The sequence below is a fragment of the Pyrus communis genome, chromosome 14 (genome assembly GCF_963583255.1).
Source record: "Pyrus communis chromosome 14, drPyrComm1.1, whole genome shotgun sequence".
NCBI lineage: Eukaryota > Viridiplantae > Streptophyta > Magnoliopsida > Rosales > Rosaceae > Pyrus > Pyrus communis.
This window is the reverse complement of record NC_084816.1, coordinates 2,021,303-2,040,370: the sequence shown is the minus strand read 5'-3', so window position 1 is coordinate 2,040,370 and position 19,068 is coordinate 2,021,303. Positions and strand designations below refer to the sequence as shown.

Here is a 19,068-nt window from a genome sequence, read left to right as displayed (position 1 = left end):
CGTATTAGGTGGTTAAGCGCAAAACAATATCAGCTTTTTGGTAATGGGTCATGCTGAACTTAAAGTTTATCACATTAATATTGCTTGATTAATTTTAATGCTTAGAAAAATTGTAACTTAATGAATTTAGGTCATGGACAAAATTTTAGTCGGAAAAATTCTCGGAGTTAGACCGAACTAATTATATTTTGGACGGAGTTTCATCCGATGGGTATTAGACCGGACAGCCACATGGTCCGATCGGCCGACGAACCCCTCCAAAATGAGCCAAGTCAGCCTAGCATTACCCAAATAATAAATAGATAGAATATTGGCATTTCCAATAGAGAAAAACAAAAAACAAACTGAAGAAAAAAAATACTTGTTCCGCACGCATCAATTTGAATTCGAGCCTTTGATCCGGATCCCTCCCTTTCTGCAGTTTTCCTATGAATTTTCATATCGCTCCAGTTCAAGCTGCCTGCATTTTTCAATCTCCAACTCTTCTCAAAGAAAACGGTAATTATTATTTTTATTTTTTGGTCAAATATTTTTTTTTTCTTTTGAATTGTAACCGAAAACACCGTTGTTGTGCATTTTTATGTCCTCTGATTCTTGTAAATCGTAATTTCGTTTCAATTGCATACGAATCGAAAGTTTGGGTTTTTGTTCTTCATCTGTGAATTTATGGATTTTGTATTGGGGATTTTTCATGACAGAATCATGTTAAAAACCATCTAAAATTGATACATTTTCTGACATTAAAATAATAAAATGCATTAAAAAATGTGAAATTATATCATCCATCGAATAATTTTATCAAATTTTCTACAAATTTTGTGCCCTTTACGTAGGTCTCAATTGAACTTCCCCAGTCTTCAAGTCTTCTCAAGAAAAAGGGCTTTTCTTTGGGCTTGATTTTATATTCTTTTGAACATTAATCGATTAGGGTTCTGTCATTGTTTGTTAATTTCTTTTTTCTTGTCCTCTGATTGTATGTGAAAATTGTAAGTTCTAAACCAAAATCATGTTTAAAATCAGTTTAAACGGATATATTTTATGGAACAAGAATGCCTTCATATTTAGAAACTCTATCATCCTTCAAATTTATCGAATTTTGTACAATGTATGAGCCCTCTTAAGTGTGTTTCATTTGAAAGTTGCTCAATCTTGTGTTTTCTTTGTTTGACAGGAGGTCGGGTTTCTTGCATTCGATGGATACCAGCAATCAGAGGACTCCTCAAGCTGGAGAGCCCTCCATGGATTGGAGGAGCCGGCTATGGCCAAATGCAAGGCAAAGAGTTGTCAACAGGACGTATGTGTTTTTGTTTTTTAGATAGCTTGCCGCGTTGAATTATTTATCATGAACTCACTTTTATTTGTTATGAACATGTAAAGAATTGAATTGTTGAGGAACCATCTTCCTGACTCTAGTCAAGCGGCATTACAAGAAGTCAAGAAAATTGCTATAAGCTTTGAGGAAACAGTTTACACTTCTGCCACTAGTAAGGTACTTCCACAACTCTCTTTGGCCGTAAATTTAATTCTTGATGTAAGGGTACTTACATATGTAATGCATTCTAAGTTTAGAGTGCCATGGACTGGATTTTCTGTGCAGTTGGATTATCAGAGCAAAATTAATCTGTATTTGCACACATTGGAGACCAATTCGCAGAATACAATGGCCAAATATTTGCAATTGAACTCTGGTAGTAATAGCAACAGGCCCCGTGATCCAGGTAAACAACTATGAAAGCTGTGCTCCTATTTCATGCACCTCCATAGATTTGAGTTACTCTGTCAACTACCTCTTTTGTCTCCTGGTATGCGTGCTTTATGAAATGGATGAATAGTTTTTTGTATTCGACATAATGAGAGAGAAGTTCTGCCATTTCCTTGATCATGACATTTCTTACCTGAGATGAGATTCATTGTTGATATGTGTATCTGCTTGTATCGTGTAAATTCAAGACTCGAATCTAGTTGCTATGTACATTTTTTGTTAACAATTTTCATTCCTTTAAAGCAACGGATCAATGTTGAGTGTGTGTGATGGTGTTTATGATCTTGGTTTGACACTTGATTATTTACGGGGAAATGTTTATTTGGTGTTCTTTCTGTTTTATTTGAGTAGCGTCTTTTGGTATGCAACCCCAAGTGCTGAATCAAGGGCAATCACTCTTTATGGCGTTGTCAGCAAATCAATCTCAATCACACCAACAAGTGTTGGCACAGAACATTGAGAATGAAGTTCCACCTGCTGGAGTTCAAAGCTCTGCTGGCTTTTCATCTGCAATACCTACTTCTTCCGGTTTAACCCAGGCTCCTATTCCAAAAATAATTGGACAAATTTCAAACATGCAAAATATGTCTGGAACTTCACAGACCCTTGATATGATTTCTAATTCTCAAAGCCAAATGCAACAGATAGTTCCACAACAGCAGTGGCAGGAGCAAGGATATATCCCAAAACTTGTGCAATCTCCACTTGAACAGCAGCAACAGCAACCAACTCAGTCGCAGTCCTCTCAGAAATCTGTTAAGCACATATTAAATCCTATCAAACCTTCCGTAGTGAAATCATATCTATCTAGTCTTCAACAGAATCAACAATCTTCCATTCATCAGTCAACACAATCTATGCTTCAGCAGCATCCACAGTCAGTTCTCAGGGGTCCCCAACAAGCGAACAAGAGTACCTTGTCATTACAGAGTGGGGTTAATACGACACAGGCAATTGATTCCCTTCATTCGAGTTCTGGTATGCTTCAATACCAGCATATAAGACAAGATCAAGAAGAGCAAATGCATCGGAATCTACTCAGCCTACGATTTAAGCAGCAACAGATGCAGATGCTGGAATGGCAGCAGTATCAGCAGCGATCACAACAGCAAGCGAAGCTGTTGCAGTCACAGCACCAAGCCATGCAGCAGCAGCTACAGAAGCAGTTAGAGCCGCAAGAAAAGCAGAAGCTTCTGGTACAGCTGCAGGTGCATGAAGAACAAACACCAAAGGTTCATCAAATCCATGATGCAAACTTGAAGATGAGAGCGGGGATGGATGTTACGCCAAGAGTGGTTCTTCATCAACATACCTTCACAGATTCCCCTCAGCAGTTGAAAGCAGGATCTCCAGTTCCTACTTCCTCAACCACCCAACTCCCTCAGGTTGCATCTCCTCAAATTTTGCAACGTTCTTCTCGACAAGCTGACCAGCAGAATCTAGTGACTCGCCCAAAAGCTGGAATCCCTGGCCATTCTGCAAGTTCACCAATTGTCATCCCATCTCCTTCAACTCCCATGACTCCATCCCCGACGCCAGGGGATTCTGAGAAACCTTCCTCACTCTCAAATGCTGAGAATGTTGGACATCAACAAGCAACTGGTGTCGGAGCACTGGTCAAGTCTGTTGCCATTGGCACCCCTAGGGTATCAGCCTCTCCTTCACTTTCTGAAACTAGCAAACCAGATAATCCTCATGTTAATGCTTTGTCAACTGTCTCTAGCAATTCGAGTGTTACAGAGGAGCCTCTTGAGTGCTTAATTAAAGCGGTTAGTAAAGCTGTCTTTTTGCTTCTCACTTCATTGTAGTGGTTATAATGATGTTTTAGTAAATACTAAGCTCTCGTTTTCCTCAAAGTTTTCCTGCAGTGGTGTGTGACATAAAATTTCTGGATAATTTTCAGGTGAAATTGATGACACAAGATGCATGGATTTCCGCTATCAATGACATTAGCTCAGTGGTCAATATGATTGATATAATACCAGGGTCAGCACCAGGTAATGGATCTAGAGCTTCAGTTGGTGAGGATCTGGCTGCGATGACAAATTGTCGTCTGCAAGAAAGCAATGTTATGACTCGTGATGGAAGAAATGGGACTAAGAGAATGAGGTGCTCTTATAGTGATGTGCCCTTAAATGTTGTGTCATCTGCTGACAGTACGGATGATAGTTTCAAGCAGTTGACCGGTTCAGAGACATCTGACCTAGTGTCAGATGCAACATCTCGTATCAAGAGGCCTAGGACTGAGGTACTAATATTTTGTTTGGTATATACTTCTAAAATTGACTGCTGTTGCAGTGGTAAGGCTGTGATTGGGCCCTATTAAATAGGTAACTTGCATGAAGAAAATGAAATTTCTAGTAACGCAGTTAAGTGTTAAGCTAGCTAGTTGCTTTTCCGCGCACCTATGCATACACTTTTGAGTGCCTGGAGGGCTTTGGCGCATTCTAAGATGAGGCATTTGATTCTGCGTGAGTCGGCTGTTCAAGATGTTTCCTTGTTTTTGGATTGGAGAAGAAAAGAAATATTGTTGAATGAAGTTATTGTGCTTAAGAAAAATAAAACAGCATTTGAGGGCATAATGTTTCTTTTTCCTGTGAGGGGAGAGAGACGGAGAAAAGAGAGAGAAAGAGATTCATTATTCGATCAAGAATTTGCTGAATCAACCTTAACATATATCCTACATCGGTGGTCTTAACTTAATGTTGTTTTTCTTTTTGAAGAATTTCCCATCTTGGTGTATTTCAATTTCTGGTCAATAGGCTTATGTTTGTCATTGGACATAATGTGGCTTGTCTTGCAGGTTAATCACGCTCTTTTGAAAGAAATAAGGGAAATAAATCAGTTGCTTATCAACACAGTTGTTAGCAATGATGAAGATGTTGATCCTAGTGCAGCAGCCACTGCTGAAGGGGATGAGGGAACCATCTTCAAGTGCTCTTTTGGAGCTGTGACTCTCAGTCCAAACTTGAAATCACAGTATGATTCAGGGAATATGGTGGGCTCTTAAACGTTAATGCAATGACTCATTACCTGTCTTAAAAATATTTTAACTTCATATTTACATGCCTTTAACATTGTGCATTGTGCAGTCAAAAATTCAGCCACTAAAACTGTTTGTTCCCACCAATTATCCCGAGTCCTCTCCGATACTCTTGGACAAGGTTCCAGTCGAAGTTAGGTGAGTAAATGAGGACTCTGGCTTTACATGTTGCAGCTGTTACATAAACTAAGAGATGTTGTATTTCCAATTGTGAATTCTTAGCCACACGGGCTTGTGTCTTTTTTATTTATTGTGGTGAAATCTTTTCGTTTCAAAAAGACAATACCCAGTAAACGCATGCTTTATTCCCCAGTTCAATTCATAGTTTGTCAGTAAAAGTTATGAGATGCCTCAACGGTCAAGCAAAGAATCGATTAATGTTTTTCGTTTCAGTTTTGAGTTTGTAAACTTATTTTACTTTCATGTGTTTAATCAAAATTTTTTTCTTATGATTTGACTCTAATTTACTTTGACAGCAAAGAGTGTGAAGATCTTTCTGTGAAGGCAAAGTCAAGGCTTAGCACATCTCTACGAAGCATTTCACAACCCATGTCGCTTGGGGAGATAGCAAAGACTTGGGATGTTTGTGCTCATGCAGTTATTTCGGAGCACGCGCAGCAGAGAGGTGGTGGAAGTTTCAGCTCAAGGTATGGAACATGGGAGAACTGCTTGAGCGCTGCTTGATCTTTTCTGCAGACCTAAACAAATCTATCTTAAGGGTAGTTATCTTGTTATGAGAACCGCTATGAAAAATTTTCTTCCGCTGTTTCGCTGTGATGATTGAAGCAGTTTTTGGATGGTCAGTGGGCAAGCGTGTATAGGATAAACTTACCAGAAGTAAATAATATTGGGATCGGTTTTAACTTCTCCATAGGTTAGTTCCATGGGTTATACTTTGAATACTGTAAATCATCTGTGATCGCCTGTATGTTTTCGTTGGCTTGAAAATGCCACGCAATGAATGCAATGTTTTCCGACGTTGATCTGTTTGTAAGTTTGGAGAAGTTTACACAAAAAAGACAGTCAGAAAAAGCACAAATGCAACACATGCCATCAACTGGCTTTATTTCAAACCCAAAGACACTGAGAAAAGCACAACTGCTGCAAACTTACTGCATGCATACATGCCAATAATTGGATTTATTGCAAACGTAAACAAGACGACGAGAAAAATGCAAATGCAGACCGGAAGCTGGCCTAATTGTTCTCAGATCAATTTGTTCTTCGTAGCAATCGCGGCAGTTTTGTTCTATGTCTTTGATGGCTTTAACAAAGTGGTGTAAACCAGTATTCGGAGTTGGATTGCGCTCCAGCAGGCAAAGCAAGTACCATGATTTAATTCTTTCCAGCGTTTGTAAGTTCAATCCACGGTGTAATGGTCCAATTGAAAGTAATTCTGGAACATAAACTTTGTCGTTGCCATTACGCAACACATCAGGAACTCTAAATATAGAATGCTGAGCTCGCAACGGAGATTGCTGCTGATAAACTTTGTCGTCACCACTAATTTTACCGTGCTTTGTTTATGTAACACTTCTTCACACTGCTTCTGATAAACATATATATATATATATGTAAATACACACACACACACACACACACACATGTATATGTATGTAAGTGAAAAGAAGAAGATATGAGAGAACATTCAGACAGGGTCGTATAAGTCTATGTAGGGGATCAAAACTTACGCAGAGATGATCGAATTTCGAAGCAACAATCCTCTTTGCAGGCTCTTGCTTGGATTTAGAGCATTATCTCCATATCTCATGCAGATCGGAGTCTTTTTGTTTTTTCTCACTGGGGAGAGCAGAAGGAGAACGACAGAGAGATTGAAAGATGTCACATTAACAGTGTACAAAAAGACTTGTATGATCAAAGGCCCGACAACACCTGAAGAAATTTCATTACTTAGTACTTACACCTATGACGTATATGATACATCGTGCATGACTAAACGAACTCCAATTTGGAAGATTATTTTTGTAAGAATGATCTTTTAATGTAGATAAAGAAATTGGACAGTTCTAATTATGAAATATGTACAAGAAAGATACGTTATTTGAAAGTGGTGGAATGAGCTCATCCTAAGGAGAGAAAGCAATTGTTATCCAAAAAATAGCCGGAATCGTTCAATTTCTTAATCTTCATTTGAAGATCACTTCTACAAATGTAGCAAATAGATCAATAATGTAGGTACTAAATAATATATTTCATGATAAACGGTCCATACGGTTGATTTCAAGTCTTTCTATATACTGGTAGAATACTCCCCATAAGAGTTAACTACTTTTCTTTGGTTTGGCATGGTCTTAGCTTCTTTATTTTCTTCTTGGCTTGGTGCTCACAAAAGAAAAATAAATGCAAAAAGAAAAGGGGGCTGGGGTTTCTACTAAAAAATTATTGCATGTGACTGTAACACGATGCATCGACCCTCTTCACTTGTACTCGAGGCTCTCCTATTCTTAATTTCACTTAGAACTCTACTTGATTGAGAAATTTTTTTAGTATCGGAAACACGGTCAATACAATAAATGTGATAATACAATTTATTAAAATTTTGAAGAAATTTATTTTTTAATCAATTGTATTATTATACTTGATTTGTTGAGTTGTGTTTCTGATTTATTGAAAAATTATTTCACCAACTTTTAGACAGTGCACACTGAATTAAATTTCAAAAAATAGAGAAAACCAGTATGGTCCAACCCAAATAAAACCAAGTCGGGGGCCTTAACCCGATAGCGCCGCCATTCTTTCTTACTAACCTCTTACCATACGATATGGCAATTGGCTCTTTTGATTTTTTATTTGAAAAAACAAAATAATAATTTTTTTTATTTTTTTTTAATAAAGTTAGTTACTGAAGTTGGTTTTTTTTTTTTTTTTTTTTTTTTTTGAATATTTCTTATTTTATTTGAAATTTTAATGGGAGAGGGCAATTTTGGGGTTATGAATGTTTCACCATTTTTGCTTTCTCCCCTTGTATATATAGATATGTTTACAAACAACAAAACGGTTCGTTTCCTATCTCTTCTTCCTTCCTCTTTTGTTCGGAAGCGGCTCGCTTCTCTCTGGTCTGAGTCAATCGAAGAACAATTTTGAACCAGGTTTGAACCAGGTAAAACCCTAATTTCCAATCAATAGGAACTCGAATTCAATTATTTACCCATGTATTCAATCTTATGTTCGTGCCAGTTTTTGTACTTTTATAGTTATTGATTTCTAGGAACAAATCCGAATATTGTTTAGGTTTACGTTTGGATGCTGAGAAAAGCCCGGTAGAAATTCAAAATTTTGTTAGAATAATTGGGGAAATTAAGAGAGGATTGTTACTCATCTGTTTACTTTATATAATCTTTCATGAATTTGTTTGATTGGTTGCTGGAAAACGCATGGATACGAAGAGAAATTGAAATTTTGGGTTGCATTAACTTGAAATTGGGCTTGATTTTTATTGGGTGTTTTGCTAGAATCTTTCCGCATCCTCGGCTTCGTGTTTGTCGTGCCACCACTAGGAAAAGAACACTACTGTCGGATTGGTGTGTGTTTTTCATTTGATAGGAAATAAACTTGAATTTCAACACTCTTTCCCGTTTATGTATACGTACATCGTCATTGTATTTTGATGTGCTCATTGCACTCAGATGTATATGATGAGCATTTTGCAAATATATGTAGTCATTGCAGGCTTGTGGATGATTTATGGATATTGTGCTTATTGTTTGGTTGTCAGGTGTTGTAAAGACAGGTAGAAGACATGACGACAGCAGCTAGACCCACGTGGGCACCTGCTAAAGGTGGTAATGAACAAGGTGGTACTCGGATTTTTGGCCCGTCACAGAAATACTCATCAAGGGACATGGCTGCCCATACATCTTTAAAACCAAGGTAGATCTTTGTCAGTTACTGATTTTGATGCTTGTTAAACTTTTTAGAGTGCATGACGTACAAGTCTAAAATCCATGATTAACAAATGCAACTCTGCATATGTTAATACTTCTTTTTCCCCTCCAAATTTCCAGTATTCTGTGTATCTTTCTGGTTCTGGTAATATGTGAGTGCGTTTTCCCGGGATTCTAATTTTGGACTTTGCCTTTCTTGGCATGCGTGTCTAACAGAAAGCCGGGGCAGGACACCCAGGATGAGTTGCAGAAGAAGAACCTCCGGGAGGAACTGGAAGAGAGCGAAAGGAAGCATTATTCATCAAAGGATAAATCTTATAGTTGTATGATATCTTCCTCGCATTTTTTACAAGCACTTGGGGGCGAGTTGACTAGTTTTTATTGTATTTTTTTGATATCTTGAGTCTATAGGGGATGTGATGTTATCTCTTCATTGTTTCTAATTGATATGTGCATTGTGCAGATGACAGAGATCGCAGGAGGGGTAACCAGCTGTTATTGGAAGGTGTATATTCTAGCTCTTATATTTTACATTTTTAAGGCAGCAAGTTCATAAATAAGTAATCGCTAAATTTACTAACTACATAAAATATTTGTGCTCATAGGGGGCAGAAGGGACACTGAAATTGTGCCACGTAATATAGATGCTGATGATTCTGACGTGGAAGCCCAAAGTGATGATGAAAGGTTGGTATTCTTTGCATATACACTTGAATCCAAATGTATAACTATAAATACTTCCAGTGAATTGCCAGCATAGCTTTGATGTTGAAGTATTAAAGTTCTATCAAATATTTTGATGCAAGACATGCTTGGATATATGGTTTTGTGACCAAGAAGAATTGCTTATGTATTGACTAGATGAACATTTATGTGTTCTAGTTCTTTTCATGGTTGCTGTGGGCTTTATTTGCTTAACTTTCAACATGGAAACAAATGCGCATAATTTCTTTGTTTACAATCACTCATGACTTGTCTGCTTACAGTTTATTTTGGATATTTCTCAGTAGATAATATAAACATTTATGGTGGGGGTTGGTTTGCGTAGTTATGAACTTCTTGTTTCCCGGCTTTCCATTTGAAACGGTAACAATATCTGCAAATCAAAAATAGCTATGACAGACTATTAACTAGCCTTTCATTTGTCGATAGTAATGTTTTCTTTGCTTGCATAGTTCAATCCATTTCTTGCGGTGTAATGATATTACTACGTGTTTTTCTCATATATTTGGAACATTTACTTTGATTATAGTGGTGAAGATGATGATGACGAGGAGGATGACATGGAAGCTCTATTGGCCGAGCTTGAACAAATAAAGAAGGAAAAAGCAGAGGAGAAGTTACGGAAGGTGAGCTTTCAACGAAGTGATGTGACAGAATATTTAAGATTATCAATTGCTTTGATATCGCTGAGTATAACAAAAATGTACTTTATGCTTTCCACAGGAAAGACTAGAGAGGGAGGAAGAGCTTAAAGTCAAGGAAGCAGAGCTTATCCGAGGAAACCCATTGCTTAATGGTGCAGCACCCGCATCGTTTAGTGTGAAAAGAAGGTTAGTTGCGATTTTACTCCTAGCTTGTTCTGTGATCAAGTTAGGATTTTCCAATGGCTCCCTTCGGTCACTTTTTTTAATAGCTCTCGTCTTTGTGGATCTTATGGCTCAGATGGGATGACGATGTGGTGTTCAAGAATCAGGCCCGTGGTGAAACCAAGACTCCTAAGCGCTTCATCAATGACACAGTCAGGAGCGACTTTCACCGCAAATTCCTGCAGAAATACATGAAGTAACATCTTAACGTAAATCGCTCTCTTGAGACGTGACCCTGAAGTATCGAAGACCAAAGAAACTTTTCGTCTTTAACAGTTGTATCTACTGTAATGTTGGAATTGAATGCAGTAAAGATGTAAGCTGGATCTTGAGATTGAATGTTACCTATTTATGAATGTTTCGGATTTGGAAATGCGATTGTTTATATCTGTTATGTTTACTTAATTGCTTCGACGAAACAACGTACGGTTTGGTTCAATTCGGTCTAAGATTACACTCCTTTTAGTGTTAAAACCAAATCAAACCGCGCAGCTGGTTCAAATATCTTGGCCGGTTTCTTGCTCATCTTATGCAAGTGATATTCTACACTAACTCATCTATATTACAAGAACGGAAATTTGAACCCCCATCTTATGCAAGTAATATTCTACACTCACTCATCTAAATTACAAAAACGGAAATTCGAACCCCCGTGCATTGAGGCATGCTGGTGATATATATTTTGGAGCTATATCACAGTGACAAAAAACAATTATGTTTATGCACTATAGTACGAGTTTGATCTATTATTCTCTTCTAACAACTAACTATTTAATCAACTAATGTTAAAAACCGGAATGAGATGTATTTTGGAGTAAATATCATAAAAAAAAGTTGCTCAAGAAACGACGTCGAATCAAACTCTTTCCGGCGAAACGAACAGAACAAAGAACTCAAACAACCGCCACTCTACACTGAAAATCCAAAACTCGCAGAAAATCTCTTCAATTCCATCAATCGGCAATGGAAGATTCGCGGGAAATACTGCTGAAGTCGTTGGAGAGCTCCGGCGTATGTGCCCCGGACGACGTTCGTCTGTTAAGGACCTGACGCTGGCTGCCTTGGTCTCTATCTGCGGCCAGTCTCTCAACCTCACCGGCCGAACGACGCCGTTTCCCACTTCCCTCCCCGACTCCTCCGTCGCCGACCAGTTCAAGCTCTGTACGGACATTGCCTCCGGGATCAAGAGCCTCGGTTACCTCGCCGACCTGAGCTTCCATCAGGTAAGAATCGTATCGTTTGCTTCTCAAGTTACGATTTTTGGATTACGTGTTTGGTGTTTGTTTCCAGAGAAAATGCGAGAATGTGAGAGAAAAACTAATAGAAAATAAGAAAAGGCAACGCCTTTCAATTTTTCTGATACTAAATTGAATTGGGTTTATGGAACTAGAAGTATATAATTTACGTACTGTTGCAAAATTAACTATGAAATTTAGTTTCTTTTTGTTTCAAGGAGAAAGCTTTTCTTACTAAATCAAAGTTAAGCTTGATTAGTGTAGTCCCTGGCTGTTAATGTTAGTGAGAAACAATTCGAGAATCAAACTTTAGGGAGAAAAAGCCCCTGACCTGTCAACTGCGAATGTTGCGTGCAATAATAGTCGGTAAATTAAGAATAGTTAGGTCCATGGGAGATTTTGTTTTCTTCGAAATGGCGTTTGATGTGTTAGTGACTATAATTTGGTGTTTTGAGGGGTTTATTTGTTAAGAGTCCTGAAAAAATTACAAATTGCGTGACACTGAACTATATATGTATACCAGGGTCTGGCGCGGGATGTTTGCTCACCTTGTACTCACTTTGATGTGTATATAAACTATAATGTCGCCAGACTGTCATTTAGGACCGTTTTGATTGTGTGAAGTCTGGATTGAACATGCGGTTTCAAACTGTCTTGGTTTATTTGTATGGTGACGGACAAACTTCCAGTGTATTCAATTGAATCTTTGAATTGTATGAGATTGCTTATAATTTGATTTAAAATTTCTCTCTGTGTGCGTGTTTTCTTTTGCTTCTGAGTGTAGTTCTTGTCATTCTTATTGTTCTGAAATTGTGCTTAGAAACAGACTATATGTGTTGCTTACGGCAGTTCTTGTATCCATCTGAAGAGGGCTCGTACAAGTTGATAAGGTTCTTGGTGGAGAGGCTTTCAGATTTGTCTGAAGTTGGCGGAAAAGCTGGTCCAGAGGGTGTCAATGATGAAAGGAAAGAGAAAGAAGGTAGCTCTGGAAGCAATTTGGAGGACCAAACAACTGGTGACAAGGAACCAGATCTTAGTCGTGACAAAGTTCGAGTCAAGTTGGACAAACTCACATTGAAGAGTGAAGTACCTGAAATAAGCGTTAATGATGTGTGCACCTCTAGCACAGGAAGATTCAACAAGGACAGACAAACTAATGTATTTAGCGGGAATCATTCGACTGAAAAAGTGCAAAATCAGGAGCAACTGCTCATGGAGGAGGTTAAAGCAAAAACTTCAGAACTTGAAGAAGAGTTGGAATTAGTAAAAGAAGCAGCAGATATGGCATTTGACGTCCATCATTCTATTGAATTTCACCTTGAGAAACTTAATGAGCTAGTAGATGTTCGAAGGCATCACCTTGGGGAATTGACGTCACAGTGGTGAGATGTAAATCTTTATTTAATTGTTCATGATGATTAAGTTAGTTGTATATCGGACTAATATATACCTTTATAAAAACTAAACTTTAACGACTCGTGTCTTCATGCGCTAGATATAAATATTGCAAACGGTGCTACCTTCGCCAGCATATATGTATGTATTGTTTCATCTGTTACCAATGATTTTTCTCAGGGAAGCAGTCAGAAAGCCCTTGGAAGCAAAAAAGGAAAGTCTTCAGGTGTCTGTATATGCAAATAACCCATATACTCAGGAAAAGCTCCGTAAGCTAAAAGATTATGAACTGGAAAAAGAATCCATCTTATTTGAAATTCGAAAAAGGTACGTTTCTCAAAATTAAATAAATGCAATTTCTAGGTCATATTGTCTATGCTCCTGCTGTCTTCGAAACTTCTGTGGTTGGTGATATAGTTTGGGAATCTTCAGTTTTTAGAAAGTAACATATTTTGTTATTAAAGGTACACGATGGAGGGGATATAGAAAACTTTCTTGTATAAATTGTGATCAAAGATTGCCCATTGTCTGTTTCATTATCTTACTAATATTCAATTTCACAACTTCGGTTGCTTGCTTGTTGGTGACGCATTTATGATTCTGTAGGGAGGAGGAACTTTCTAAACTGTCAACGGATCTAGAGAAGCAGCCCAAGCTGGCATCAAGAAAGTCCTACATTGAAAGGGTCAAGGAGATCACAAAGAACAGTCGGAAACAAGAAGCTGACATAGAGCAGATCTTAAAAGACACCAGGGAGCTTCAGTTAGAGAATAACTCTATTCAAGAACGTCTTCATCGGACGTATGCTGTTGTAGATGAAATGGTGTTCAGGTACGAAATTCATTTACCATAAACTGTCCGTGACTTAAAAATACGTAGTTACGACAAGTCCATCACGGTACTTATTAATTTGAAGGGAAGCAAAGAAAGATGCAGTTGGGAAGCAGGCTTATAGGCTTCTCACTAGCATCCACAAGTGCTTCGAACAGATTCGTGAGAAAATCTTGGCAACTGATAGAATACGACGAGAAGTAGGTGAACATGAAAAGAAGCTAGCGGCCATGGCCTCGCGAAGCTTAAATGTAGACAAACTACAAGCCGATCTTGATGCCATCAGGAGGGAAAATCAGTACCTAGAGAAATGTCTCCAGGATCAATAAGTGAACTCTTTGTAACTATTATTCATTCTTTCGATCATCGATTTACATTATTTTTGGTTTTGGTTCTCAGTTTTGAATTTATACACTGTATAACAGATTTAGTTCCAAGTGCCATATACATAATCTTATGGTCTAATCTTCAGCAGCAAGGCAGTTGGACTGCGCTCGCTTAAGAATTCTCCACCAAATTACTTCCTCCTTAAACATGATCAACGAAGAGAATCAGTCAAATAATACACCCTATGAAAATTACAATTTCTGATGTGGAAGTGTAGGCTGATGTGGAAGGCAACCCCCGTCGCGATATTCTTCTTGCTGGCTCTCATGGCATGGTTGGATCCACCAGGAGTCATACTTTTCGAGTGGATTTCAATAACTCAACCGCCATTCCTTGGCTTTCTCCTCCATTGGTCAGGAGCTTTGGCACTCGGGTTAGTCTGTTTTTGTCATTTTCTTCCAGTTACATTACTTTTGCACGTGGCTTTCTTCCAGTTTTATGGATGGGTTGACTGACGGATATGACTATGCTATATCCAGCTTCGAAACCTTCCAATATAACTGAAAAATAGAGAAAGTAGAAATTTGAATTACCCATTCCACAATGAGTGATCCACCAACTGTGAAAAATAAAATAAAAATATGAGTCACCGTCCACCAACTAAAAAAAAAAAAAAAACAAGATTGATTCACACCCCACTTTCTTTTTTCTTCACCTAAAGCAACCCTTGTGTTCCCTTTGGTCATTTAGCTTAATTTCTTTGCATCAGTCTGCAACTCTTCTCCTCTAAGCAATCTTTATCACAGCATCTCTTGATCAAGGTAAGAACACCAACTTCCCTCTCATATATATATATGTATGTATGTATGTATGTATGTATGTATGTATGTATTAGATTCTTTTCTTTGTATCCAATTAATCCACTTTTCAGGTTGATTAATAGTTGACTTGTTATGTTCTTAGACTTGGGTTTTCCAGTTCAATTTTGTTTCCAAGTCTGATGGTGTGTGTGGTTGGTCAGTTTTGATGGACATCAATAACCAGAGACCTGCTCAAGGTGGAGAACCTTCAATGGAGGCAGGTGATTGGAGAAGTCAAGTGCATCCAGATTCACGACGTAGAATTGTCCGCAAGATGTAAGTATTGTTTGAAGAAGAAAGGGAATATTGATCATCTGTGTACTGCTTTTTGGCTGAATTGAAACCCTGTGTAGATTTTTGGAAATATACACAATAAAAAAATCCGTTAAAAACATTTAATCGAAAAAGGAACTCGAGGAGACACTGGAGTACTGCAAATAAAGTACATGTATTTTTATTAGAAATTTGATAACTTATGTTTGTACATGTTTTCCTTTAGTCGACTCCTTTGTTCACTGTGATTTAACTTTTGCTTGTTAATCATGGTGAGTAACTTATTTAATTGTCAATTACAGCCAGATTTGTAACACGCAGAATTGTTCCCGAGATCAGTAACTTTCGTATGTGAGAAAAATAAAGTCTAGAAATCATGGACTGCATTAAGGGGAGAAAAATTTAACCCTCTTACGTATCGAACATATGCAGAAATTGAACTTTGAGAGACGCAGGAAATAGAATAAAAGTGGTACTAAAACATTTTATGTGTGTGTGTGTGTGTACTGTTTATTGTCTGTTTAACTAGAGTAGTCCAGTTCTGTTTTCTGTTAGGAATTTGTAACGAGTTCCATCCGGGCTTATTTTCCCTATATTTTTCGTTTTGGACAATGTGGTCAGTCCTTTATTCACTGTGATTTTACATTTCTATGTTGAGTAATCTGCCTGCATTCCTTACTCATGGTCAATAACTTATTGAATGTATTGCATACAAAGAACTGAAACGTTGAAGAGGCACCTTCTCTCCGAGGGCGAGGAGGGATTACGTGAACTCGAGAATGTTGCTGTAATGTTTGAGGAAAAGACATATGTTGCTGCGTCAAGCCAGGTACTTCCAGAATTTGTGGAGTTCAAATCTCTTTGTGTTGCATTTCAATATTGCATGTCTAGATGTTTATTTTTCAACTTCATTGGTACGTATTGTGATCGATAGCGCTGTAATCAGAGTTGTGTGTGAATATCTTTTTTCCAGTCCGATTATCTGCGGAAAATTTCTCTCAAGATGCTCACCATGGAGATCAAGTCCGGAGTGTCCCCAACACCCCCCTCCAACCTGAAACGCCATCGCGTCCGTGCTTGACTTTCTTAGGTACCCATTTTTCAAAAATGGTTGTCTAGAAAATGCAGCTATGTATGAAATAAATAAATAAAAACTGCAGATTTGAGAGTTTCAGAAACTCAACGGAAGCTCAAATGATTACGTTGGTCATTGAAAACCCTAAGGAGTACTTGATGTGCAAGATTTAATGGTAATTCTTCTTGTTCTGCTCATCTGTATATCAACCATGTAAAATTGATCATGTCTTACATATGTGACTAGTTTTGCTTTTAAATTTGTTATCTTCGTTTTTTCTTGCATCCGCCTTTTTTTCAATTTGCTTTTGAGATCGAGCAACCATGGATGTACTCCTTCCAATTTGCATTTAAAACTAATTAAACCATTGTACCTAAATAGTCGAATTTGCTTTAGGTCGTCATTTTCTTCTCTTTTATGTTAATATATATAAATATTAACGACAGTGCTAGTAACTTTTTTCGCTCACTTGTAAATAAGAGTTTTTAAATTTGACTTTTATGAATGACTAATTTGATGCTAAATTATAATTTCATCTGAACAAATTATGACTCAAACTCCCGTAGATTTCAATATCAAAACGTTCAATTTTTACCTTTGCTTCTCCTTTTATCTATTTAATTCAGACATTAGAATCAAACATAAATGTACGAGAGGAAAAGTAACGTGTCGTAAACACTTTCCTGTATATTTATTTTGTTTATCACCTTTGCTTCTCATTTGTATCACTCTATAACTTTTGAACACTTTGGCCCCTGTCGCGGGAGAGATTTTTCATTGTAACCGGTACATAGGGTGGTACATCACGTGTAACTATATAAATGGTGGGTTATGTGTGCTAAAAAGTTAATAACTTAAAAAATAAAATTTCTCATTACTCCTATTAAAACGCGTGATGTACCACTTGTGTTCCCGTCACAACTAAAATTTTCTCCACGGGACTTGGCCTCTTGTGTTATGGTACCAAGGGACTCCCTTATGTTTGTTTAATTTGGATCCGGGGTTTGTGAGCATTTACGGGCAAGTTGCAGCCCTCTGCAGAATGTCTGTTTACACATTTGCGGGCAAGTTACAAAACCATTTTTGTGTGTTTTGAGAGAGAGAATACTTGACGCAGGAGAGCCAAGGGAGCCTCGAGGAGACTATATAAATACCTGGGAATCACTCAATAAGGGGCAACAGATTCGCTCAATATTGCTAATCGTGGATTGCTTAACACCAAGCTTAATACTTGATTTAAGAGGAAAAGTCACTCTCTTCTTCGATTAACTTTAATTTTGGCCACTTCAAGGATACATTTGGAACCCTTTAAATAGGGAGATTACAAAGCATTGGTAGAGTAAATATGTAATAGTAGGATAGTAACTAGGCAACTCAATTAAAAGAGAAGGTGACAATTAAAGGTTTTGAGAGATAAGAAATCACTAAAGCTTTAAATATATTTGTTCCCCGTACACTGCATCAATACCAAAATTGTTGTCTAAACTCAAAACGGACAGAATCAGCTTTTTTATCCCTTTTTTTTTTCTGTGTTTGAGGGAAGAGAGAGATCAGGCAGAAGAGACTAATTAAGTACATTTTTAATTTAATTAACTAAAGATCATTTTATAAATCAATGATGTGGGTGCAAAAATTAAGGCTCAAGCAATGAGCCACTTCCTAAATTTGGGGGAGTGAACTAGAATAAAGGAGCATGATCAAACACTTTCATGGCATATAGAACATGAAGAAATAGAAGAAAAGTGGAACTTGGAAGTCCAAATATTTTATGTCGTCTAGTCACACTCATATTGTCTCAAATTTAACGACTTTGGGCAATCCAACAGTGGTTATTAGTAGTGGAACCATTCATTTATAAGTACATAGTATTTTATTCTGTCAAGTTTCCGACATGGGTTTTTACACTCTTCAACAACAGAAGTTTGTGATATCACTTTGAACATGAGTTCACCAGCATAGATCTGCAGTTGTCGAATGAAAACAAAATAGAGAAGCTAATTCTCTTACGTAGACAGTTACATGTTATGGTTCAATATTCTTTCCTAATCATAATAGTGTGACATCAGAAAGGAAAAATTGGTAAATCTTCTTAGTTTTACTATAACATCTGAAGGAATTACCGAGTTTGAAAGCTAATCACTCATTTCCCACTAGCTGCATTTTATATTTACACTCAGATTACGCCAGATATCAGATTCCCAACTTATTTACCTGGCTGGGAAGGCTGAGTCGTTGGACCGCAATTGATAAGAGAGTGAAGGTGGAGTATATCCAATATGCAGTGGTGGAATTGAACCCATATCTAAACACCTCTAAATTATTTTACTATTGACTTTGTCAGAAGTAGGGGCAAATAGTCTTCACTGGTTTTTTGTTATCCCAAACCAACAAGGTTTTCCGCTTTACGAGAGTCGGGGGAGTAACGTCTATTGTACGCAGCCTTTGCAAAAAGGTTGTTTTCACGACTCGAACTCGTGACCTTTTGGTCACAAATGTTATTTAAACAACTCCAGACAATTTGAAACTGGAATAGTGAAATTTAGCCACTAGAGTTAGCCCAATCGTGTGAATGGGATGAGTGATGGACATGAATAAGCTATATCCAACTTCGAAACCCTCCAATAAAATGTGAGTCACCATTCGCCAACAAAAGGAAACGCTAGATTTATTCACACTTCACTATCTTTTTTATGCACTTAAGGCTTTCTTTGAGTCAGCCTTGTTGTTCCCTTTTGTTGAAACTTTTTAGATCAACGTGCTCGGGGGCCTCACT

At 37.6% G+C, this 19,068-nt stretch overlaps 3 protein-coding genes and 1 long non-coding RNA gene across 7 annotated transcripts; all 4 read left to right on the top strand.

Annotated features, from left to right (window-relative positions):
• The first annotated feature begins 1,172 nt into the window (after positions 1 to 1,172).
• LOC137716554 (uncharacterized) lies at positions 1,173 to 1,704 on the top strand. The gene is made up of 3 exons (XR_011065690.1): positions 1,173 to 1,294; positions 1,378 to 1,489; positions 1,598 to 1,704. It is a non-coding gene; the product is annotated as an uncharacterized lncRNA (long non-coding RNA).
• A 427-nt stretch (positions 1,705 to 2,131) lies between these two features.
• LOC137716553 (mediator of RNA polymerase II transcription subunit 15a-like) lies at positions 2,132 to 5,774 on the top strand. Its single transcript, XM_068456008.1, has 5 exons — positions 2,132 to 3,531; positions 3,666 to 4,010; positions 4,566 to 4,760; positions 4,855 to 4,943; positions 5,282 to 5,774. Exons 1-5 carry the CDS (start codon positions 2,164 to 2,166, stop codon positions 5,487 to 5,489), a joined length of 2,205 nt encoding a protein of 734 aa, XP_068312109.1. The 5' UTR covers positions 2,132 to 2,163; the 3' UTR covers positions 5,490 to 5,774.
• A 2,005-nt stretch (positions 5,775 to 7,779) lies between these two features.
• Positions 7,780 to 10,687, top strand: LOC137715980 (uncharacterized). Of its 2 annotated transcripts, none has more exons than XM_068455360.1 (8): positions 7,780 to 7,915; positions 8,542 to 8,696; positions 8,927 to 9,033; positions 9,174 to 9,215; positions 9,316 to 9,397; positions 9,963 to 10,059; positions 10,157 to 10,263; positions 10,376 to 10,687. In XM_068455360.1, exons 2-8 carry the CDS (start codon positions 8,566 to 8,568, stop codon positions 10,497 to 10,499), a joined length of 690 nt encoding a protein of 229 aa, XP_068311461.1. In that variant the 5' UTR covers positions 7,780 to 7,915; positions 8,542 to 8,565; the 3' UTR covers positions 10,500 to 10,687. The 2 variants fall into 2 exon arrangements, with proteins under 2 accessions (XP_068311461.1, XP_068311462.1); XM_068455361.1 differs by having other exon boundaries at positions 7,830 to 7,915; positions 8,553 to 8,696.
• Positions 10,688 to 12,362: 1,675 nt separating this feature from the next.
• Positions 12,363 to 16,561, top strand: LOC137715459 (uncharacterized). Of its 3 annotated transcripts, XM_068454799.1 has the most exons (8): positions 12,363 to 12,916; positions 13,110 to 13,256; positions 13,536 to 13,760; positions 13,846 to 14,089; positions 14,186 to 14,908; positions 15,109 to 15,223; positions 15,938 to 16,049; positions 16,194 to 16,561. In XM_068454799.1, exons 1-4 carry the CDS (start codon positions 12,366 to 12,368, stop codon positions 14,087 to 14,089), a joined length of 1,167 nt encoding a protein of 388 aa, XP_068310900.1. In that variant the 5' UTR covers positions 12,363 to 12,365; the 3' UTR covers positions 14,186 to 14,908; positions 15,109 to 15,223; positions 15,938 to 16,049; positions 16,194 to 16,561. The 3 variants fall into 3 exon arrangements, with proteins under 3 accessions (XP_068310900.1, XP_068310899.1, XP_068310901.1); XM_068454798.1 differs by having other exon boundaries at positions 13,846 to 14,908; XM_068454800.1 differs by having other exon boundaries at positions 13,846 to 14,908; positions 15,051 to 15,223.
• Positions 16,562 to 19,068: the final 2,507 nt, after the last annotated feature.

Bases quoted from the DNA above. Each gene is read 5' to 3' on its own strand.
- LOC137715980 (XM_068455360.1), top strand. From the start codon at position 8,566: ATGACGACAGCAGCTAGACCCACGTGGGCACCTGCTAAAGGTGGTAAT. The intron at 9,034-9,173 runs GTATGATATCTT...TGCATTGTGCAG, and splicing joins AAAGGATAAATCTTATAGTT to ATGACAGAGATCGCAGGAGG. The intron at 10,060-10,156 runs GTGAGCTTTCAA...TGCTTTCCACAG, and splicing joins CAGAGGAGAAGTTACGGAAG to GAAAGACTAGAGAGGGAGGA.
- LOC137715459 (XM_068454799.1), top strand. From the start codon at position 12,366: ATGTGTTGCTTACGGCAGTTCTTGTATCCATCTGAAGAGGGCTCGTAC. The intron at 12,917-13,109 runs GTGAGATGTAAA...GATTTTTCTCAG, and splicing joins GGGGAATTGACGTCACAGTG to GGAAGCAGTCAGAAAGCCCT. The intron at 13,257-13,535 runs GTACGTTTCTCA...ATGATTCTGTAG, and splicing joins TTATTTGAAATTCGAAAAAG to GGAGGAGGAACTTTCTAAAC.
- LOC137716553 (XM_068456008.1), top strand. From the start codon at position 2,164: ATGGCGTTGTCAGCAAATCAATCTCAATCACACCAACAAGTGTTGGCA. The intron at 3,532-3,665 runs GTTAGTAAAGCT...GATAATTTTCAG, and splicing joins TTGAGTGCTTAATTAAAGCG to GTGAAATTGATGACACAAGA. The intron at 4,011-4,565 runs GTACTAATATTT...CTTGTCTTGCAG, and splicing joins TCAAGAGGCCTAGGACTGAG to GTTAATCACGCTCTTTTGAA.